This window comes from Cimex lectularius, unplaced genomic scaffold, assembly GCF_000648675.2.
Source record: "Cimex lectularius strain Harlan isolate CLEC.00 unplaced genomic scaffold, Clec_2.1 scaffold1, whole genome shotgun sequence".
In the NCBI taxonomy this organism is placed as follows: Eukaryota; Metazoa; Arthropoda; class Insecta; order Hemiptera; family Cimicidae; genus Cimex; species Cimex lectularius.
The window spans coordinates 3699729-3723888 of record NW_019392813.1 but is presented as its reverse complement, the minus strand read 5'-3'; the positions used below and the strand labels follow the sequence as shown (position 1 = coordinate 3723888).

Genomic DNA, 24160 nt, shown 5'->3' with positions numbered 1-24160 from the left:
AAAAAAATAAACATCAATTATTTATTATTAAATAGGCGTATTAAAAACTACATTTAAGGCTTATAGTTTTAATAGTGAACACAGTTTTTACAATTAAATAGTACAATTTTTTTTTTACATCCATGAAAATTTGAAAAAAAATTTCTTCAAAGACTTATATTTAGCATTTTTTAGGTATAGAAGTAAAAACCGTAAATTATACGATGTAGTAGGTTTTTCTGTCATCTTTCCAATTTGTTAAGCTGTTTAAAGTATGAAATTGTATATTTAACGTTGGATTGCAAGCGTACTCGTCGGCTTCCTTTGGAGTTATTTAATATCTTATTTAGTTTGTCGCTTTTTACCCTCGAAACAATACAAGCTTGGAAGAACAAATTAAAATTAACTCCCATGGTGGTCAATTTTCATTGAGTAGTTTATTACTATTAAAAATATATGAAAAAGTAAACATAAAGTGAGATAGTTGATATTTGCCATCAAACTTTAAACATTGGTTCAAACTGAGATTTAAAATATATTTTTGTTTTTTGTATACAAAAAAAAAGCTAAGTGAAATTACTGAAAATAATTTAAAACAAACCAACCAAGCCTTCCCAGCTGATTAAAACTTGGTTTATTTGTGATATTGTTTGCTCATTTATGATAATGTCATGAATTCAAAAGTTTAAAATTATATGCAAATATTTTTGCCAAAGACAGTGGATTCTCGGGGATTATCAACCAAGAACCATTACTGTATTTTTAATGACCGAATTTATTTTATAGTTCCTATAAATTTATATCGCTTTTTATGTCACGCTTATTTCTTTTCTTTTTTATCTCAGCTTGGACACATTACTTTTAAAAAAAATTATTTTAGCCCTGCTCATACAGAACTATACTTGAAGTGTGCCAAACTACCTGAAAATTTTATTATTTTAAATAAATAGAAAAAAGAAGAAAGAAACATGATGGAATTATAATTTAATATATATAATACATTTCGTGACAAAAAAAAATTCAATTTATCTTTAATAGAGTCAAATTGACAGTAAATATGTGCGCAAAAAGTGCATTTCAATTTATGCAATGGATTGTTTAATAAAAAAACTTTTTTTTTTGTGTGTTCCAGTAGATGTTTTTACCAAGCATGTTTCGTCTTCCGATTTTTTTTAACCAATTGAAAAATCCAAGCATTTAACAAAAAAAACTTAAATTTAAGTGATTCGTAATTGTGTTTTTCCTGTGAACGATGAATTACATTATACTGTGTGATTTTTAAATAAAGGTATTTATATTAAATAACTTTATCGATCTAGACAAGCCAACAAGAGACAGCTTACTTTTGTGAATGTTATATTTATGGCATATTTTTATTATACGTTTTCACATGTTTAAATTATTTATAGCATTATGTAGTTTCAATGTTGAGAATGATATTAGATTAAGCCAGTGACTCTTTGTCATCTATTTGTCTTTCAGAATAAAAGTATAAATGTGTAGGATCCTTCGGAGAGTTGCAATTTATGAATGAAAATAAAATTTTATCAAAAGAAATATTTTCTTTTCCTCCCTTGGTTTGCCATCATCCTTATGGCAGTGATTTTTATTTTTTATTTGATGTGTGTAATGTTCTCTTGAATGTGAAAAATGTTTGTCTTCTTTTCATTAAAGGGACGTTTCATATAATAAAATATAATTAATATAAATTATTGAAAAAAATAATGCATATTAATGAGATTAATCTTGCAAGCCAATATAAAATCCCTTGAGATGAAAAAATTGGATCAATGACGCATCCTGGAGTGAATGGTGGCGAGGAAAGTTTTTTGGTAAACTTTTTTAAAATTTAAATAGATAAAAATTAGACTCATGTTAGAAAAGAGTAAAAGGTTTTTAAAATGCAAACTATTTTTTAAGTAAAAAATGTTTTTACAAAAAAAATTATATAAATATATAATTATAAAAAAAGTAAAAAAAAATGAGAAAGGAAGAACACTTTAACATAAAACAAATTTACAACTGCTATTTAATGATGATAATTATTGTTTAATTTTTTTCCTAAGGAAACAATCCACTGTAAGAGTACACAATTTATTTTCATCACAGTATTTTTTTATGTTTTTGAAAAAATCTGTTCAAAACCCATCTCACACTTCACTTTTTTACAGAATCAAGCCCTGAACCCCAGTTTTGAGATTGACACATTTTTACTTTACTTTTAGAACCAACATACCATAAAAATCGGTTGCTCAGAAGCATCCATTCGGACTCAAGAAAGAGGGGGCATTTTGCTGAAAATTTTAACTTTTTTTAAATTTTTTCTTTGTTTTGTATATAGGTAAATATCAATTTATTTTCTCTCATAATCAGCAATCATCTCGGCATTCTAAAAAAAAAGTATTTATCACAAAGATACGCTTGGAGTTATGGTTATCTCGGAAGGCTGCACATATCGCATGACTGAAGGTGGGGTAGGTTGAGAAAAGTGCAATGCGGGCAAGTCCATTCGGCCGAGGTGTCCATGCTTGTCGGACCTTCTTGGCTCGAAGCGACTAGCTGCTCCACGGTCGCCCAGTGTTCTGACCTGGCCCAATCTGCCGCGGCGACTGCATCCCTTTCTTTCACCGCTTTTAATAAAGGCCCTAAATAATCCTGAAAAAATAAAACTTAATTAACTCTCAGTAAAATTAATTAAAAAAACAAAAAATTACCTTCATCGGTAACATTTCCATAGTCGCTATGTACAGAAGAACATGGAAATCTGAAACGGCCGTGAGAAATTGATCTGAGGAAAACTGATGTATGTAAGATGATAATGCATTGAAATCCTGTATATGTTTATCTAAGAGTCTGAAAAGTAAAAATAGTTACAAAAAAATACAAACATATTTTTAAATGTACATGGAATTACTCAATTTACCTATTTTCAATTGGAAACGGTGATTTTGTCGGATCCGATCTGAAAGTATGTAAAGGTGTGAGGGGTGTTGACACAGGAACATCAACTAATAAATATTCCACGGGAAGCGGCCTAGCCAATTTTGACACTTCATTTCCATAAGTATCTTTTTCCTGGAACATACATAAAAACATAATTTGTTTGATTAAGTAATCTGAAATGCAGATTTTGAGGATATTTAATGTAATAATGGTAAGAATAATTAAATATATGAACATACAGAAATATGACCTTCATGATCTTGCACAAATTCTTTTATTAACTAAGCAGTACTTTTAGAAAATTTCAACAGCTTTAAATTTAAGCACTTTATAAGGGGACCACAGTATTTAAGGCATCAGACTCAGCTAGAAGATCCTGTGGGTCGTGGGTTCGATTCTCACGGGTTCTGGATTTTTTTCATACATTTGGGGGAGCAGTGGCCACAATGAAATCACGTATTGTGTAGAACAGAACGGGGTTGAATTTAAGTGGTGTGGCCTGATTGAAGTCCAGATTTGAACCCAATCGAAACACATTTGAGCCCAACTTAAGCGATGAGTACGACAGCAAATCCCGGGTCTTAACACTCTAGAAGAGTTGGAAACGACTGTTCTGATGAAACAGAAATAATTCCTCAAGATTTAACAGATATCTTTTACAAGGAATACAAAAGCTTTAATGGTCGTGTTTCATGCCATAGCTGAAAATACTCAGTATTAAAGGGGACGGTTTGGGTTGTTGTTTTTTATTAGGTATTTATTTGTTTATGGTAAATATAAGGTAAGTTTAAGTTTTATAAGAGTTTAAACTATATATAAGTAATAATTAATAATCTATGTACATAAAACAGCTCTGTGACTGACTGACAGACAACGCACTGACTAAACTGCTGGATCTAAAGGGCTGAAATTTAGACATTGTATAACTATGACATGGATAGCGGCTAAGAAAGGATTTTTTGAAATTCCATTACTAAGGGGATCATATGGACAATTTTATACCGTGTTAAAGATCGAAATGAACTGAAGAATTTGAGAAACGAGACATTACATAAGAAAGTAATACTAGCACTATGCATCGCATTAGAAAGGTACATTAAAACAGAGTCCCACATGGATGAAGTTCTGGGCAAAAGCTACTTGAAACATAAATAATAATATACAATAATAATAATTAAAAATATGGAGTCAACATAACAAACATGAATACAATATTGTAAGTATTATCTCATAGTACATATGTGTATAAAAATAAAAAAGAAGTGAGAAGTAATGATAAAAATTTAATGAACACAAAAAACAAATCAATCAATTGTCATGATCAATATTTTTACAAAAATGTTTAAATCAATTTAAGGAAAGGTAAAAAGTGTCACAATGTAAAGGAAGTTTATTACTCGTTTCCATGAGTCGAGGAGAAGGACTAAATTTTAAATAATTTGTGTAATAATTACATTTTGAAAATAACATTTTTTGTTCGGTGGCATTGTAGAAGATGGAAATTTAGCAAACTGATTAATTGTGGACAGTCGATCGTATTATTTAAGAGATTGTAAGAAAATATCAGGTCATTATTTTGTCGTCTTATGTTTAGTGGTTGCAGTTCTGTGGATTCCATAAAAAGTTCGTACAGTGTAGCCAAGTATGTTCTAGTAATTTTAGACCACAGAGTGCGAATAAATCGTTAATGAACATTTTCTGGTGATGAAACAACTGAACAGTATTCTAAAATGGGACGGACCATAGCATTAAACAGTACAATCATTGTTTATCCATATTATTATTTTTTTTTTAGTTCTATGTAATAAACCTAAAATTTGATTTGCTTTATTAATTATTGAAGTGCAATGCAAGTTAAATGTTAGGTTGTTGGAGGAGGCGATTCCTCTTTGGATGTCTTGTATGGCATAATTGTAGAAGACAACACTACGTCCAAGACTAGAACTAACAACCTTACACTTATTTAAATTCAGTTCCATGCCGTTGCATGAACACCACTTGACAAGATTATTTACACATTTTCACAGAAGCTCAGCATCATGTATTAAACATTTTATTTTTAAATGTCTTATTTTTACAACCAAACCTGTTTTTGGTATGCAAAATACGAATAAATTTAAATAAACTGCTTAAAAATTGAAAAGGGATATTGTCAATTTTGCAGTATTTACTTTCCCTAGCATTTTTATTTTATTACAAATTGCATTAAAATTTATTAGAAATGATGTTTTTACTGAAGGAAAATCTAATTAAGGGATTTTGAAAAATAAGTAAAAGATTTTATATTCCATAATTTTGTTTATTGGACACAATAATTGGTTTAAACATTTAATACTATGTATTGTCCTCTGTTAGCTAAAACCTCTGTGCACCTGTTAGGCATACTGTTGTCACTAATTTCATAAGGAATTTCACTCCAAAGATGTTTCAGTTGTTGCAGGTCAAATGGCTGCGGATGGTGATCGATAACCTTTCTCTGCAACGCATCCCACATGTGTTCAATGGGATTTAGATCTGGAGACAAGGGAGAAGGGGCAGGTGGGCAATTTCCAGATTGTCTATATACATTGATGAACAACTGAGATCTGACATTGCCATCCAGAAATTTGAAAATCCCTGCCAATGAGATCCCTGGTTTGAGGGATGTATTCCTCGATAATTTCTTCGGCATAATGGACTGCGGTGAAATTGCCTTCAACAATATGGAGTCCAGTTTGTCCTCCAGTGTAAATCCCAGCCTTAGACCATTGCACCACCTCCTCCAAACTGCACTAAAGAGAGCACAAACAGCTCCTAGGCACTCGCTGCACCATATTCACCTGAGTTGCTGGTAGTGGTCTGTTGCTGCAGATCATCTCAAAGGGGCCCATATGACGTGTGGCCAACTTTCCACAAAGATTACGAATTGTTTGCATTGATAAAGGCCTTACCAAAACATCTTGTACTTCATTTAGGATCTGGTGGGCACTATGGAAAGGATTCCGTCTTTCAGCAATGACAATATTTCTGTCCTCTCTGTGCTAAGATCCACTACCAGGCCTCCTACTGGCACTTCCAGTCTCTAGGAATCGGGCTAAAGCTCGGGAGACTCTGAGAAACACCAAATGACTCTTCGATATCCACTTGCAGGTTACCTCAATGAATCATTCTCACAATAATATTACAAACTTCTTGTTCAAGATGATGTCTTTCCACGGTCAAAGAGAATACAACTGGATTAAAATGGAGAAAAGATGTTTGTTTACAAAATGAGAAATCTTCATGTTTACTATTCTTAAGTAAATCCGTTATTAAAAGTGAGGATTAACTTTTGTTTGTTTTTGGTTTGTATTTTCTATTTGTTTTATCCAACTAACAAGAATATATCGGTTAATTTAATTAAAATCAATAGAATAAGAATAAATTACCAATATCCCTATTCATTTTTGAGCAGTTTACATTTAAATTTAAAGATGGTGCGTTAATTTTGTCCATCAGTTGTTCATCCATGAAATTAAAGACGTGTCTTAAAAAAATTTATTTTCCAATTTTTTGGTGTATTTTTTTTTTAATTTTGCGTATTGGCGGGAAAAAGAATTTGGCGGATTGCGCGATGGTTAGCGGCGGCGTTTGGTGATCCGGGCCGGCAGAGGCGCCGCACTCGCCCCTCCCAGTCTTTTTGTTTGAGGGGAAGCGACAACACCGTCCGCCATGCTTGTTCGCATCAGTTCATTAGACTCTCCATGATGTGGCAACAACGACCGCCGAACCCCGTTCGATATTTTTAAAAGATAAACACGATCGTAATTTATTTTTTATTTTCTTTTGAGTTGATTTCTAAAGTGGTGCGAGACGGAAAAGGGCGGAGAGAACGCGATACGACTCGACCGGGCCCTCGGAAAAATATTAAATAATTTCGGAGCCTTTTTGAATGATTGCGACCGATCCGGTTGTTTCCTGAAGCCATCCCAAATCCAGTTTCTTATTTTTCTGTTTTCACCTATTAAAAAACAAATTTTCGCCTTTGTTTTTTATTTAAAGGAAAGAAGTCTTTTCCAGTTTCTCAATTTTATTTTCCAAGGTGAGTCGGAGAATTGATTTTTATTTACCACGTATTTTTCATACGCCAACGGTGATTTCGTCTTCTCTGGGATAACCAACGGAACCTTTTTTCAATATCTTACGGCTTTACTAAAAAAAGCTCGATAAGAATTTAAAAGAAAAATATAAATTAAAATCCTCACAACCGCTTTTCTTATCAATATATCTATTATTTACGTATGCCTCTGAGCGCTCGAAGGTAACCTCTTCGCCTGTGGAGGGAGGAAAAACCGAGCGTGTAAAAATCCTACAGCCCGTGAAAAAATAATTAATTTTTTTAAAATAATTTTTTTCGTTCCGACAAAATTGATAAATTTGAATTTGTTTTCCGCCGTCCAGATGATGGATGCTTTGGCGCTTAAAGAGCTGGAGGAAATGACATACTGTGGCTACTGTAAACAGAAGTACAATGACACAGATCAAATACCCAAGCTCCTCAGCTGCAAGCATTACTACTGCCTCAGCTGTGTCCACTCGATGATGAAGGTAAAGAAATTATAAATAAATAAATATGTAATGCCTGCGATACTAAATATACTCCAGAAAGGTTTTTTATTTTATCTTTTACCGTATACAACGAATTTATCATTGGCCATAATAATCTGTTATTTTTTACTTGGGCCAATTAACCAAACTAATTACTTTAATTATTATGCAAAGAATGGTTAAGTTGAAAAATTATTGTCACAATCGGGATTCGAACCCATGGCCTACAGGGTACTGATCCGGAGGTCAGGTTCGAGTCTCGCTAATGGCTCTAATTTTTCAACTCAACCATACTTTTCATAATTATAGGTTATAATTTTTAATTACAGTTAATACAATAAAAAGAATAAGAATTTTTATTGTAAATAGAATGTTCAATAAATCTAAACATTTTAAAGCCAAAGGAACAGAAATGCTGAATAAAGACAACCAAAATTGCATAAAAGATTAATAAACAATCTTGAAATTCTACTGAAACAATTTCAATTGAGATTGTCTTTTACAGTCTGTATGGCGATGAATTAGTTTTGGTCATTCCCGATCATTTTGATCTTATAATTACGGTTTTTAGTCAGTGCCGACCAAAATGATCGGAACCAAAAATGACAAAGTGAAACAGAAAAGAACGTTTAAATTTTGGTGAATTATACATATTCATCTTTAAACTTTTTAAAAATACATTTAGCAGTCAAATGTGCTAAATAAGTACTGTCGTTTTTATGTCAATTATTTATTTCACTACATGCACTACTTCATTTTTGTGAGTGAAAATTCATTTTTTCAACTATTATATGCGGTTAATTCACCAGCGTTTTTTTCTTTAACTTCAGAAGCTTTATCATTGCTTTTGTATCCCCTGCAGACAAATATGATCATAACCATGTAAGAATGTTTTTTGGAACATTTACATGTAATTGATTCATTGGTGTTCTTTTCATGTAGATTTGGTCTGTAATCTTAAATTGCATGAAAAACAATTATATTTTAAAAAATTCTGCGCTTTATCTAATGGAGAAAAGGTTTTAAAATTATATTGCTATTTTTTCATTTATTGCAATAATTGATACTAAAAACTTCTTCGTTTTTCCTCTTTCAAATATTTGATGATTGGAATGTAGTCATTTTTTAATTTTTTTTTTTTTTTTTTTTTTTTTTTGCATGGAACAAATAGTGGAAAGGCAATTTTTGAAATACTGCATTTGAACGGACTGAAAAAGTAAATTTCTGAATGAAATTTATCTTTGAAACGTTTTATTATTTAACAGTTGAAAACCGGCAGATGATAAGAGATTAAACTTGAAAAACCCTACTCTCACCTAAAATCTTTTGCTTTTTTCCTTCTTCCCCAAATGGAATTTTATTCCAACTGGATGATTCAAACTTAAAAAGAACAAAAAATAATATTGGCTGTTAAAAAATTCCAACTGATGATGTAATAAACTGAAGCTACAAGATAAACAATGTAATTTTTTTTAATAAAATTTCTTATCGGTACAAACAAAACAGAATAAACAAAAATTATAACCAGAAGATTTATTTATTTAGTTGTATTTGCCAGTATCCAATAGATACGGTGCACATGCGCGTGTGTGTGAAAAAGAACTATTCAGTTGTGTATAATTATTATAATTAATCAATTAATATTAGCTGTTAATATTAATCTGTGTTAATTTTGTAATTAACGTACCTAACTTGTACAAAAGATGAGCAAAACCACATTTTACAATTAAAAATATATCGTTCAATATTTTGTAATTGAAAAAATAAGTAAATGGCATCACATATCACTTTTTAATTAAAACAGAATTCCCATTTCATAGTTTGTACTAATAAAGGGCTTTCAATTGTAGGGTCTTGAAGTGTTTTGTGTCAACTGTTGGAAGAGGACAGAGTTAGCCGAACAAGGCCCAGAAACACTGCCAACTTATAACCCAATTTTACAACTTTCCTTGCACTTTTCTAATATGAAACTTACATCGTCCAAACCGCCGGAAAAAGAACGAAAAGTTGGTATTTTTATCAAAATTTGTATAAATAGTGTAATATTTAATCAATTTTTTTGTTACTTTAGACCGTTTTAAGCGAAAACTGCCATAGGCATGGTATGCCTCTTGCACTGTGGTGTCAAACCTGCAGCAATGCGATCTGTAGAGCTTGCGCTACTCCAACAGATCATCCTTCACATCAAATAAGATCTCACGCCGAAGCAAAAGAACAACTGATATCCGATGTATATTTATTGATCACTTAATTTTATACAAAGGAGAAATGCTAAAATAAATTTACTTTTAGGTTCAAACTGAAATATCAGCAGTGTCAAAACTTTTACAAGATGTATCGAGGCTTTTGAACCAACAGAGAGGCTTTTTACTACAAGTCCTCGAATCCTGCATGACTCTGAAAACACATATTGAAACAGATTTGCAGAACGGATGGATCCACATGCCAGAGATCGGAGAGAGTCGAGACTTGCTTACAAAAGCAAGGCTTATTTTATCACAGGTTGAGAACCCATCAGAAGCGCAAGCTCTTTACTCGAGCTTGACTTTAGAAAAGCAACGTCTCCAGGCAAAAGTGCAAGATATGTATTTCCAGTGTCAGCTGGATGACTTGATTTGTAATTCGATCGTTGTTTTTGATTTTCCACTTCTGAAACAAGCCCTTGCAAGTATTCACACGGTAGTTGAGTCTCCTGTTCATCCGAGAAATCAGGCGCCGCCACCGAACCCATTGCTCTTCTTGACTAATTATTGCATGTCTCAGCTTTACACGAGACACATGGTGTCAAAACAACACATACAGCAGAATGGAAATGTCGATTACATAAAACCTCAATACGATATGAGTCTATCGGTACCTTTACAACAGTCTTCGGTCGTGACTGTCGTCCGTCCTTCTAACTCATACCCTTTGTTTTATTTTAATATCGAAGTCAATGGAACTCCTCACGGAAGGATCGTCATTGAAACGAGGCCAGATGTTGCACCGAAAATGGCCAAAAACTTTGCAGTCTTATCCACTGGAGAAAGAGGAATAACGTACAAAGGATGTACCGTCTTCCAGTGTTGGGAGGGAGAGTCTGTCATAACTGGTGATTTTGAGTCAAACAACGGTCGAGGAGGAAGATCGATTTATGACGAAGGCTACTTCATGCCAGACGACACTAAATTTCCAGCAGTGAGAGGTGCTGTGGGAATGAGACGGACTCAAAAACGCCACGATAATCTTGGAATGGTCGGATCTCAGTTTAGAGTTATACTGCAAGAAATGCGAGGGTTTACGGCAATATTTGGCCATGTTGTCGAAGGGATTGAACTCGTTGAAAAAATTGCATCGTTTAGTGACCAAACAGGAAAACCAACAAAAACCGTTGTAATAGTAAATTGTGGTAAACTTTAGAAGCGTTTGTACAATACAATTTTTAATCCACTCAGTTACTGTTGATTAAAGTAATTATATATACATATATAAATTTTAGCAAATTATGAAACATGAATATCTGCATTGATGTAAAGAAGAATTTTATTATTATTAAAAGACTGTTAGTACAAGAAAAATAATTGAAGAGCCACCTTTTAATTTTTTTAATATATATATTTGTGTATCTATTTACACACACAAATTCTATTTGAATTATTAAATCAAGTTCACGTAAAAGCTAATTAAAACAAAATGCAATTTCTCTAGCTAATTCACTGGTATGTAACTGAGTGCATTGAAAATTTCATTACTTTTGTAGAGTTACATTGAAAGCACACAAACAACACTAGATAGAGAATGACAAATTAAAAAAAAAAGAAATAAGATCTTGGCTAATCTTTAATCTTACACGCTAGTGATGTGATAAGATTTGGCCTCTTGTCGTGCTTGGTAATTGTAACTCTGCAATATGAAATCGGCCAACATTTAGTTAAAATTTAAGCATAGAATTGTTCGTGGTTATAATTTGTAATCGTAGTTCTTTTTTGGATCTCAGGCCTCTCACCGAACTGTACAAATTTTCAAATTTGAACTTTTTTTAATTACTATAATTTCGACAATTTAATTTTTCCCTGAGGCTATTTTTGTACAGCGTGGGGTACAACGAAACGTGATTTTCAGGGAGAAACCTTCGTAAAAAAAAAATAATAATTAAAAAATACAAAATACGGGATTGTATATTCGGAAAAAAGTGACGAAGTATTTTTGAAACAAAAAAAAAAAATATTAAAAATATTTTTAAAATAATATTTGTAGAAGGGTATATATATATATATATAGTGGCGTTAATTTCGAGCGAAACCAGTTAATCGAGTTATTTGATATAGTTTATTTTTTGATCAAATCGGTAACACGAAGGTTTGTGTTGTTAAATATGTTACAGTTATTTTTAGCTGTAGAATTTGTACACAATAAACACAAAAATATATAATACTGTGTGTTCCATCATAGAACGTAAACTGATTTTTTACTTACAAATTTTTATCTACCACGTATGTTCGCAAATAAATATAAAAAAAAGGCAAAATTATTTTTGAACTCTGAAATTTTGTTTTAAAAAATAAAACCAACTACTTATGTTAAGATGGATCATTTATGTATAGCATATAGAATAGAATTCCCATCCGAAAATCCTGCCATTACCGCAATTTCCTTTTAAAGTTGATGTAATGGTCAATTTAGTCAGGGTTCTAGTGAAAAGCCTAAAAGGTACAGTAGTCTCGAATATATATATTATAAATATAAATATATTTTTTCTCGTGTTAAATAAAAAAAGAAAATCTGCGATTCTCCTTTTATTTGTCTTTTTTTTTTTTTTTTTAATTTACTTTTCAGTGTTTGGTTTAACGGTTGGTTTAGCATTGGTTGAAAATGTACAGCCAACATTGCTTTTACTCTTTGTTAGTGTAGACTTAAAAAGTAGATTCTTATGCTAAACTATATTAACTACTTGTGAAATTTAGTTATACCTTTCACAGAGCAAAACTGTTTTGTTATTATTATTTTTAATATGTATTGTGCCTTCAAGTACCTGTGAATGATTTTGGACTTTAAATTTAAACAGTTTGAAAGTTTAAAGATGGAAAAATCCCCCCTCCAAACAAAATGTATATTTAAACATATATAAAATAACTGCAAAATCATGTATGTATAATTAATATACATAATAATTTAAGTATGTTTAAAATATTAAAAAACTGATGTATGGGGGTTCAAAAGCAAGCAAAGCAGATATGTTTGTAAAATTAATATCAAATGACAATATCATAAACAAAATCTTGTTGGCTGTACTCAACAAAGTCCAGAAGAAAGATTCTCCTTGTAAATTGTTACAAAGATTTGCAACGGATTCAAGCCTTCTTTGTGTTTTCTGCCCCAAGAAAAAAATATAAATGTTTACAACTATCCGACTCAGTTTTATATCTGCACCCGTCTCCTTTTAAAAACCTAAATTTATATAGCAAAGTATGTATATATATTAAAAAAAAATCAAATTTCTTGCAAACGTAAGATAAATAAAATTATCATTAAACATTTGGTTGTTGTTTCTTTCTCTCCTGTCACAAAACTAGTTCATATTGCAAATATTCACAGATAAGATCATTCAAATATTTAAACAATTGTCACAATCCAAATCAAGTAAACAACTAGTTGAATTTAGCATTATTTAAAAAGGATCCGACAAAATATTAAATTTTATATCACTTAAAATCTAAGAGCCTAATGTGTACGTATGCTAAATAATTATTTTTGTTTTTTAAGTAACTTAATTTTATTAGGTTTGTAACCATTAAAATTAAACGAGACAATCACCTTTAAAAAATGGGATTTTCCTACTTGTGCATGTACATTCTATTGAAACAACTGCAACCTCTTATTTTATTTAACTATTAAAATTGTTGTTTTCAGATGGAAATCAAAAATTTGCCTAACTTATAAAATTCAAACGTTAAATTAGATAGTACTAAAAAAAATAGTCAGGTTTAAGATAATAATTGCTACCAGTACAATAACAGTTTTTGAATTTGTACAAAAATTTCTTACTACAGGCATTAATTAAAGTAGAAATAGTCATGAGGTAAGTTAAACTGTCTTTGATATGGTTGACGCACAAAATAATTTTTTGGATAAACATGAAGCCAAACTAGCACTAAAGCTCTCCATGGCCATTTTATTTGTCGCCGAGAATCAAATAGATTACATGACATTTGAAAAATGGCAAAAAGGAGGTAAAATTAAAAAGGTGGGGTTGAGATGGAAGTTGGTGTCCGAGTGAATCGAATACACAATAGCTCAAGTGGTAGAGCAGTGGCGTATTTAGCCAAAGGTCGTGGGTTCGAATCCTGCTTGTGGCACTGACTTTTTTCATCTCAACCAATACCTTAAGTACAGATTAATTAATTGAAAGATATTATTTGGTCAAACGGACCACAAAAATTAGTGCACTTATGAAGTATTACTTCAACAGTAAAAGGGTATAATTTCAACAAAGAACAGTTGGTTTTACAAGTCTCATAAAAATAGAAGCCTTTGTTTAAAATAAGACTAGATTTTGCATTTAGAATGAATTACAACAAATGCCTGCCACATGGTTTATAGAGCTTAACTTTAACGGTGGGCCAAGTACGTGGATAATTTTTATTGTATATCTGACAAATATTTTACATGCATTTTCTTGAATCTAATTTTAGTATATGTACCACTAAAGCGAGTACATAGTTGGGGGGGGGGGATGCTGCTCGCATCCATATAGTTAGTACATGTGTCAAAAAAAATTATAAAAATATCCCGAATAATAAGCTTTAGAAAGAGAATTTAGCAGATGAAGACCAAAATGTGCAGTTATCCACAAACATAATAGACAAAAAAAATTCAGATTCTTGGATCAAGGTAAAATAAAAACAATTACTTAATAATGCTTGAGTTAAGAATTGTCTTGGGAGGAGAATTATGGCATATTTCATGGGATCTTAAGTCATTGGAGTTATATAAGCCTTTCATGTTTCAAAACATAAAAAGGTCACTTATATATACTTAATTTGCACTGGCTAAATAATGATTATCAGTGAAAACTAGAGTTCTTGGAGACACACCTGGGATACAAAGAAAACCCAGGAAAAAATGTTGCAGCGACAACAGTCAATGGCCTAACACTTATTAAAAGAAGGATCAAATCGATTGCACTGAACTAAGGAACTAAGGAAAAGCATAATAAGCCAGAAAGCTGCGGTGCTTGGGGAACACAATACGCCCACTTCCTAGTCTCTGTTCACCATCATCATCGTTACCTTTAAGTAACATCTGGTAAGAAATATGAAATTATTTTCATTTTGTTCAATTTAAAACTTTTAAATTATAATTCCAAATAGCCTATTCTTGACAGACTACTCACCGAGTCCATAGTCATCGACATCCACTACTCAACTTATGTAAACATAAAAAACCATCAAACCACTTTATATAAAAAAAAAAAGTCACCGAAGATGGTCTATATTAGACTGAAACGCATCTGACAATAAATACCTATTGTGAAAAAGACAATTTATTTCCTACCCTTTATATATCTTTCATCTTATGATTTTTCCTTCTTGAATGTGGGATAAAATCATAAGTTAAACTGTTGAGGTCGAAATATAAGAAAACATCGTTACATCTGACATGTTAGATTTCAAACTTTTAATAACTGCAATTTTTTAATCTTATTTTATGTCAAATGTTGAATAATATTTATGAAAAAATAAACTTTGCTAAATTTACGACTTTGTTGGACAACTGATGTCGGTACATTGCCTAGGCTTGATGAATAGAATTAAACAAACCAAAAAAGACAGAATAAATTCCAACTAATTTTACGTGTCATTGTCAAAGAATCAGATCAAATATTTTTAGTTCCTGTTTCCCAAATTGCAGAAACCAGTTTTTGAAAAAGAAAAGACAGCACTTGTTTCAAAAATGTCTTGTTTAAATCCTACAATGCAGTGGTTCTCAAACTTTTTCTTTTTCTGGCACCCTTAATATATCAGAATTTTTCCATGGTGCCCCAAGTCAAAACAATTGTAAATCTCAACGTGAACTTTATGATAATAGTACAGTGGAAACCCATATATCCGGACCTCGATTATCTGGACTGCCAGATTATTAAAATTAATAAAAAATATTTTAATAATCCGGCAGTCCGTCCAGGTATATATATAATAATTTTTTACTATGGGACTTTTAATTCATCGTTCGAAATTTGTAAATGTCACCAAATCGTCCTTCCACTAGCCACACGATTGAAGAAGCTGGAGAGGCTGACAGTCGTCGTTTTGTTACAAAAAAAATTTTAAATTAAAAATAATAATAATAAAAGGTGTACCCTATTTTAAAACACTAGAAATTGCTGTTGTTTTTTTTATTATATATTTATTATATAGTATTTTTACATACCAATTTTACCAATACCACCACAAAATGCGTGTAATAAAAGACTCCGTTTTTATGACACGATCCTAATAAAATCACAAATTTTCGGATTATCTGGACAAATTCCGGTCCCTTCAAGTCCGGATAAACGGATTTCTACTGTAGTAATTCTTTTCCAATTAACAAAAAAGCATTGATATATCTAAACCTCTGACACTAAGAGTGCAATAAAAAACACGATTAAAAGAAGGTGGTAGCATCAATGGGTCGCCAGAAAAGCTCTCACTTATCAAGAGCACTGTTGATGGGTGGCCCTCGGATCTGACTCATAGAAAAAGGCTCATCCTCACCTGATTAAGGATAGGCCATGCAAGTTTGACCCACTGATTTTTGGGCCTAAGAGAGAAGGCACGAATGCCACCCGATTTGAGAATTGAGCTTAAGCTTAGCAGCAAGTATTTAGGTCCCCTATTCCGATTCTAGCAGAAAACGGGGTTGTTCTATTTTATGGAGTAATAATAGTTATATATACCTAGCTTGTGTTAAGAGTGAATGTATTTACTAGCATGAATATGTGATGTAAGAGCATTGATGGTGGAATATCGAGTACTGCATCGACCCTCGATTAGGTAAGTTGTATAATATGTGTAAAGGGCGTAGGAGGAATATCAAGTACTGTAAGGTATGTAAATAATAATGATAATATGAGTGAATGTATTTAAGAATGAATGTGAGTATGAATGTGTTTGGAATTGTGTGTGTTGGATGCTGAATTGTACTACTGTTGATAGCACCCTCCCCCTAGAGTGCAACATTGGTGGCTGGACGGACACAACTATGGTCTGCCAATACCCAGAGTGAGTGATTCAAGAGTCTACCAACAATTTACCGTAAATAGCAAAAGCTGTAATTGCTGGTGGACTATGAAAAGCAAATACACTCAACTTGGCACATGTTTGTATGTATGGAGCCTATATAGCCTATATCCAAATCCAAATCCTTTCTTATGAAACTGAAAAACTTGCCCTTTGAAAAACGATTATGCACTTAATAGCAAAAATGGAAAAACAAAAACTTGTTTTTGGGCAAATACACAACAATTGCAGCTGTCTCTAACGTTCATATTGAGATTGGATGGCCACCATGGCCACCAGGGTCTTTTTTTTTTCTTTTCTTTTTTTTTTTTTTTTAAATGTGTTTAAAGGGTGGTTTAGTTTTTAGGTTGTTTTGTTTTTTATAGAAGTAATAGTATTTTTATAGAAAATTGTCACAGTGCCCTTCTAGAAAAGCCATGGCACCCTTGGGAGCTGCGGCACAGTTTGGTAATAACTCCTATAATGCATGCATCAAGTATGGAATCTAAAAAGGAAAAGAAAAGCGACTTACCTTATAGTACACATCTGGAACGTACATCTTGTCTGATGACTCTTTCACATAACCCAACTGGGGAAGGTCTTTAGTAGGTACAAGACATTCGTCTCTAACCAGAGACATACATTGTGACGATACTGCGTAGCCTTCCATGTGGACTTGGTTTTTTGCATCACCTAGAAACAGAATGATTCTATATTAATTGAATATCTTTATAAATGAAGGAAAAAAATTTCATCACCTGTTACACAGACAGTAGCAAACTTAGAACCGAAATAACCAGTTGGAGAGAATTTACAAGGATTGGGATGAAGATTTTGGAGATGCCCTGCCATTATACATTCTTGAGCAGAGAGGAAATGTGTGTCTATATTTCTTATGTGTTTGACCTTAAAACAAATAAAAGTCAAATATAAGCATACATGAAAGAAAATGAAAGCATTCAAAAAAAGAAAAATGAAAAAATTTGATACTTACTGTCCCTTTTTGTACATCATCAGCTATAAGATCTGTAAATATCCATCCTACTTTAACAAGGCCCAACATTCGGGCAATGTCGTTCACCAATGACTCTCTTTCGTCGGGTAACAGTTTAACTTTATCTCTAGATGTTTCCTACAAAGTTAAAAATAAATTACCTTTTTTTTTTAATTTGAATGTATTGCTGAAAACTGACCTGTGGAGGTTCATAGATAACAGCTACAATCGCTCTTATACCTAGAGGTACATCTGAATGTACTTCATACCTCCCATACAAATATCCAACTCTTTGGTGACCAGAGACTCTCCAGTATTCAAGGAACCTTTCCACAATTTCAGGATTTTCAAACATAACATTATCTACATGCCTATAGACCTGCGAAAAAAATAAATGTTAACAACTTTTTTTATTTTAAAAAAATTGACAACTTACTTGTCTGTTTAATGTGACTGCTGATGGCTGGCATTTTGAGCAAATCCCTTTAGGCCATGGCTGATGCTCTTTGCAACCAGGTTTTATGCGACATGTAGTGTTTTCTAACGCTAGGAATTTACCCCTGTGGGAAAAACGTTATGAAGAATTTTGAAAATACTTTCAAATAAATGTTAACACTTGGATAAAAAAAATACCTGTCAACTCCTCCAGTTAATTTCCTTAAGTACGAGTGAAACGACATGTGTTTGATATTATGTTCTTTTAAATATTCTTCATCATACGGTTCTAAGGAGGAACAGTGGACGCAACAAGCATTTGTACCATGACGGCATCTTAAAATAAAGTCAAAATTGACAATTACAATAGAATTGAATTTTGTTAATTCAAATCAATCAAATCCAACAGCAACATAGATACACATTCTCCAAATATTCTTTTTGGGTTTTAGAACATAGAAATATTGTAATATTTATTAAACACACATTACTACAATGGGGTCAGAAATTAAATTCAACTTGTCATATAAAATATATAATAATCTTTATTCTGGGGCTTAACTTATTCATTACAACCGTTGTTCTGGAACGATGCACCTTTTCTACAAGACCCCTGCTTCTGAAGCTTGTTGTAGAGTTTGGGGGTATTTCTGAAATTGAATAGGTGTCACAGGCTTTAATGTTATTGGGTTGTCCGGAAAATAATGCAGGATTTTGGTATTAAACAAAAAAAAAGAAACTAGTTACTTTAAAGCAATGTTCTTTAATCAAAATAATTTNAATGAGTAATCCTGTAAACGTAAACAGAATATTTTATATAGATTTTTTTTAATGAAAACTTAAAATCCTGCATTATTTTCCGGACAACCCAATAGTTTAGCAACCTTACTGTGAAGACTGTTTTTCAAATTGATATTGAACATTTTTTTAAATAAAAATTTCTGACGTATTTCAGGAGAGTCTTTACAAATCAGTACTGTATTGAACGTGTTAGCCTCCTTGAATATCAAAATTACAAAATAGAGCCACAACTAGACCATGCCTGACAAAAATGCAAAAGGGCCTGTTCACAAAGTATATACAAATACGAACATAAATTAAAAAGTACTGTAATAAAATTAAAAGGGACAATTAAGTTTAATAACACAAAAAATTTAATAACATGATAATTAACCAATTAAGGCATCTAGTGCCAAGTTGCACTGACAGGAGGTACAGTCGATTCTTGATAATTCGAAACTCAAGGGACCACAAAAATAATTTGAATTATCAAGAGGAAAATTTAAAAAAAATTTAAGAGCTGATATGTATTTTTCCAAGTTATTACTTAACGATTATTTGGAGATCATGAAATCATTAAGTAATACAACTGGTCTGGTGTAACGTAGGTTAGAAAAACATTTTCTTTATAGTATCAACTTTTCGATCTTTACTGAGATCACCTTCAGGGCTCAAAGTGTTTGTTTTCCGGGTAGATGTGTCATTCTTGTGACAGATAAGAATAATCATTAACTAACAGTCACTAAACACCACACATTATTACTTAAATTGTATATTTATAAAACAGTAAAAATAATGAAAAAGCGGAAATATATCAAATGTAAAATTGAGCATTATTACAAAAATCTTGACGTGGTTTTTGTTTTAAAATGGCCTGATGTTCTTTGTTAAAATGATTTTCTGTCATGACCAGTGCTGAGAACATTGACAAAACACTGACCACAGAACATAAACTAGAGAAATTCAAAGAAACTTTAGGCTTTAAGGAAGTAAACAATATGTAGAAATTTAGAAGAATATAACAAAGAAAAGGTGCAAATTATAAAGATGGGAAGTGGCGCCATTTCGATTTATAGCATACTTTTCTCCACTTCAAATCGGAGTACACATCAGACACAGGGATCTCCTTAGGATATTTATCTTTAAATATAAAGCATATAAAACAATTCATTAAGTGTTTAAGTCTATCATCCAGTCTCCCGTGAACAACACATAGTCAAATTTGGGCAGAATAAGAGAGGAGACTAGGAATTTATAGGGACTAATGGGGAGAAGGTGGCTGGCACTATGGAACTGATGGAGGGTGGAAAAACAACAGCGGGAGATCTGAGAAATAAGAGGATTCCAAGAAAAAGACCAAGGACAATCCCAAGGTTCTTGACAGTAGTACAGAAAGAAATGTAGCAATTGTTAAAGGTAAACAAAGGGATAAAAGGTAAAGATTGGAAGAGAGAACAGGATTCAAATGCAATAACCTGGGACTTTTCTACTTTAAGGTTAAGCTCATTTCCCCCCAGTAGCTAATCAAATTTAAGTCCCTCCTGAATTCTTACAATTGCAGCTTGTAGCAAAGGAAAGGTAAATATTGGAGTCATATGCATTAAGATTGTGAGAACAATATTTTCTAATTTATGGAATAAGACAAGTCGTTAATATAGCAACAATAAAGAGAAGTGAGAAACTTAATTGTTGTATTTACTAATTCTTTATTCTGGTAATAACCTTAAGAAAATTTAATTTCCTTTTCCTCCACCTCCCTTTTTTGGATCAATTAATTTGAAGGCAATAGCATTTGTGTTGATGTGAGATCGAAAGGAAATAACTTACTCAGCCTGTTAGTAGATAATCTCCGATCATCCTAGTCTGTCTTATGCTTATGCTTGATGTCTTTAATACTCATCTTTTAAGCAAAACTAGCGATAATATGCAGACCAGAATGATCAAAAATGGTCGCTACTAATCAAGCTGAAAAGTTAAATTTAATTAAAGGATAATTAAATTTGGACTGAAGTTCAAAAATAAAAGCCCTAGCTTTTAAGCAAAAAGTTTTATCCCAATCCTTAATATGAATCTTATTTTTGTTAAATGAAAATTATAAACGACTTATTAATTGCATAATTTCTCTATTCCTTAATGAGGTTCTATTGTTATATTTTTTAAAACACAACAGATAAATTATCATATGTTCAAAAGTAAACCGTATAATTCCTCTTATTATTGTGTTATCTATTGTGAACCAAAAGGGAAAAGTATCATTTTTATTTTTTAGTGTGATGACAAATTAAATATTTTTGAAAAATCAAGAAAGGTGACTTACAATTTAGGATCCCGTTGCCTATAAATGTGCCCGTCCATTTTCCAAAGCATTTGGTCGACTTCATCTTCTACAACTGTATTGTGAATGTTATTTGTGACCTCTTGAGGATCGAAGCCAGGTTCACCTAGACACAAAAAAATTCTGTTATTCACACGATATTAGTTATTATTGGGTTTGAACTCACTATTGCCCATAAATTGATAATTTAGAAAGCAGAAGCAAAAAAACAAAAAAAAAACAAAGAAGTGATTCACCTGTTTTGTGTTGTCATTTGTAAACTTATCAATTTCTCAGCTAGGCTAATAAAGTGCTGAGTTTTAGGTATTTTTTTAATAGAAAAGAAAGTTAGTTTAAGAAAGAATCCCTTACTGAAATATTCATTGCAGTAGAACAAAATCTCTTAAAAAGATGATAATAATTAATAGTTAATTATATTTAAATGTTACACATATAATAAATCAAATCAAATATTAATTTTGACTTATCTGTATTTATAGAATAGATTTTGTAAAGAAAATTATAATAAAAAATAAAAACTGCAAGACATCTCAGATATGAGTATAGCACTAGATTTGTTCCAAACTTGTTCAACCTACTCAAACGAGTGAAAAAATATAAGAATGGTTAACTACCCATCGGGTGTCATTACCCATGTGTGTGAACATGTTTTCAAACTACATTAAAATATGTTTTTCATATTATCGGTTAAAAAGCAACTGACTGCCAGGATTCGAACCCAAAACCACTAGTGTGGAAAATATGTCTCAGGTGACTCAGCCTCTACGGTCCCAAATTGAAGAAAGTTGATGTCCAAGTTTGTCAAGTTGTCCTGTGTTAGACAGTTAATACTGTTTGAATTCCTGCTGTGTTTTTCTCATTGTTTTGTGAGTTTTGACTGCATTACATTAAAAAAACTGAATTCACCTGAGGGTGTGCTCTGCGACGAAGAGCCGCTCGTACCCGGTGTACTTTGAACATCGTTGTTTTGGTCGCAGCAATTGATCTCGTCCTGCTGCTGAAGATAAAGGATGTCGCCGTGCTTCAGCCCTTTGCCTTGGACAGTGGCCGACTTCGAGAAGGCCAACACATCGTTGAACTTCCTGCTGCGATGAAGCGAAAAATTGAAACCCTTTAACGACAAAGCATCATGCACCTGAAATTTGAATAGAAAATTGAAAAAAACAAACTTCAATCCCACGAAATCTATAATTATTAACCTTAACATAAACGGATTTAATTGTATCATCTGTAGAGACGTTTATCCTGATTGTCCCTTCTGAAGACTGGATCCTCAATACCTGATTAAGTGAGAATTATTCGTTATTCAAAGCACAACTCTTTACACATGAAAACACTGTATAACACAGGTTTTCGTCTATTGGCAAATAATTATCAGGGGAAATATAAAGGTGACAAAGCAACAAAAGAATGTTTGTAAAGGTTAGAGGGTTTTCGGGCTTTTGGAGATGAAATATATGAAAAATTATGGGATGATTGATCGTCTGGGATTAGTAAAAGCCTAAGAAACCATAGCAAATAATTGAGCCTTACAATATTTTTTAAGTTTGACATTACAGAGCATTTAGTTATTTCCAATGCTGCTGTCACGACGGATGTACTGAAGGGGAAAACAGCTGATACACCAGATCTCTATGGGGCTGGAGCCGGGGCCGTGCGACTCTTTTTTTTCAAAACCAGTTCGACATAACAGAGAGTTCGAGGAAATTTCCACGTGACACGACTCACGTTTCACTTTTCCACGTTCGACAATGGAAATTTTACAAAGTCTTCCTCACGACAAAGTACAAACTGGCAAGGTTGTTTATATTTTTCTCGACTCTTCTTTACGTTGATTCTGAGCGTTTCGTCGCCAAAAATGAAAGTCATGGCATATTGCGTCACTTTTCGAGAATCGGTTATCCAATTTAGGATGAATCAAGAGAAACGTCAGCCAAATCTTTAGCCCTATAAAAATTTCACAATGATTTCTTTTAATATCATATCTTATAAACAAATCGGAAAGAAGAAATAACAATGAGTTAAGAATAAATTTTTAGTTCAATGAAATCATATTCCAAGATGCAGCGAAAAAAATCATTAAAGGACCAATGCAAAAATTAATAGCAGAACTACTACTTAAGACCTGATAGGGATGCTGACTGAACACTGCAGAATCCAAACGTGAAGCAGCAGAAACAAGACCCAGAAGAAGGACCAAAAAGTGTGTATGATTTCTCTGATGATGCAAAGTCTGAGATTCCTACTCTTCAAAGAGGAAAAACCAAAGCATAGGTAAACACACAAGAGTATGGAAACTCAGTAAAGAGCTCTAGGCAATAATGGAGATTGGACAATATAGTTAACAAGAAGAAAAAAAAATCTTAACCAAAATCTTTGCATTATAAAAATTTTACAATGATTTTTTTTAATATCATATCTTGTAAATATAGTGTGAAGAAAAAAATAAATACATTAATACAATGAGTTAAGAATAAGTCCTTAGTTCAATAATATTGAATTTCCAAAACACAGACAAAAAAGATCACTAATTGACAATAACAAAAACTAATAGCAAAACTACTAAGCCTAAGACCTGTTAAGACTAGAATAAAAACATTGTTGACTGAACACTGCAGAATCCAAACGTGAAGCAGCAGAAACAAGCATGCGGAGATATTTGCAAGAAGAAGAACAAAAAAGTGGAACATTTCCTCAGATAATGGAAAATCTGAGATTCCTACTCTTCAGAGAGGAAAAGTCAGAGCATACACAGGAGCCCTTCAAACTCAATGAAGAGCTCTAGGCAGTAATGGAGATTGCACAAGATTGTTTGCAAGAAGAAAAAAAAATCTTAACCAAATGTTTCACCTTATAAAAATTTCACAATGATTTCTTTGAATATCATAT

At 32.2% G+C, this 24160-nt stretch overlaps 2 protein-coding genes across 3 annotated transcripts; one reads left to right on the top strand and one right to left on the bottom strand.

Annotated features, from left to right (window-relative positions):
* Positions 1-1985: 1985 nt before the first annotated feature.
* LOC106674126 (nuclear protein localization protein 4 homolog) lies at positions 1986-23477 on the bottom strand. 2 transcript variants are annotated; one of them, XM_014406656.2, is made up of 13 exons: positions 22805-23477; positions 22471-22551; positions 22178-22406; positions 21254-21377; positions 18355-18492; positions 18158-18281; positions 17921-18100; positions 17722-17859; positions 17486-17633; positions 17260-17420; positions 2903-3054; positions 2694-2832; positions 1986-2634 (listed from the first exon to the last, which is right to left on the bottom strand). In XM_014406656.2, the coding sequence occupies exons 1-13, from the start codon at positions 22823-22825 to the stop codon at positions 2413-2415; spliced, it is 1857 nt and encodes a 618-aa protein (XP_014262142.1). In that variant the 5' UTR covers positions 22826-23477; the 3' UTR covers positions 1986-2412. The 2 variants fall into 2 exon arrangements, with proteins under 2 accessions (XP_014262142.1, XP_014262151.1); XM_014406665.2 differs by lacking the exons at positions 22178-22406; positions 22471-22551; positions 22805-23477 and adding an exon at positions 21438-21481.
* LOC106674137 (E3 ubiquitin-protein ligase TRIM13) lies at positions 6570-12878 on the top strand. The gene is made up of 5 exons (XM_014406678.2): positions 6570-6982; positions 7342-7488; positions 9339-9494; positions 9560-9718; positions 9781-12878. Exons 2-5 carry the CDS (start codon positions 7342-7344, stop codon positions 10885-10887), a joined length of 1569 nt encoding a protein of 522 aa, XP_014262164.1. The 5' UTR covers positions 6570-6982; the 3' UTR covers positions 10888-12878.
* Positions 23478-24160: the final 683 nt, after the last annotated feature.

Bases quoted from the DNA above. Each gene is read 5' to 3' on its own strand.
- LOC106674137 (XM_014406678.2), top strand. From the start codon at position 7,342: ATGATGGATGCTTTGGCGCTTAAAGAGCTGGAGGAAATGACATACTGT. The intron at 7,489-9,338 runs GTAAAGAAATTA...TTTCAATTGTAG, and splicing joins GTGTCCACTCGATGATGAAG to GGTCTTGAAGTGTTTTGTGT. The intron at 9,495-9,559 runs GTTGGTATTTTT...TTGTTACTTTAG, and splicing joins CGCCGGAAAAAGAACGAAAA to ACCGTTTTAAGCGAAAACTG.
- LOC106674126 (XM_014406656.2), bottom strand. From the start codon at position 22,825: ATGTCAAACTTAAAAAATATT. The intron at 18,493-21,253 runs GTAAGTCACCTT...CTTTATTTTAAG, and splicing joins AGGCAACGGGATCCTAAATT to ATGCCGTCATGGTACAAATG. The intron at 2,635-2,693 runs GTAATTTTTTGT...TTATTTTTTCAG, and splicing joins TGGAAATGTTACCGATGAAG to GATTATTTAGGGCCTTTATT.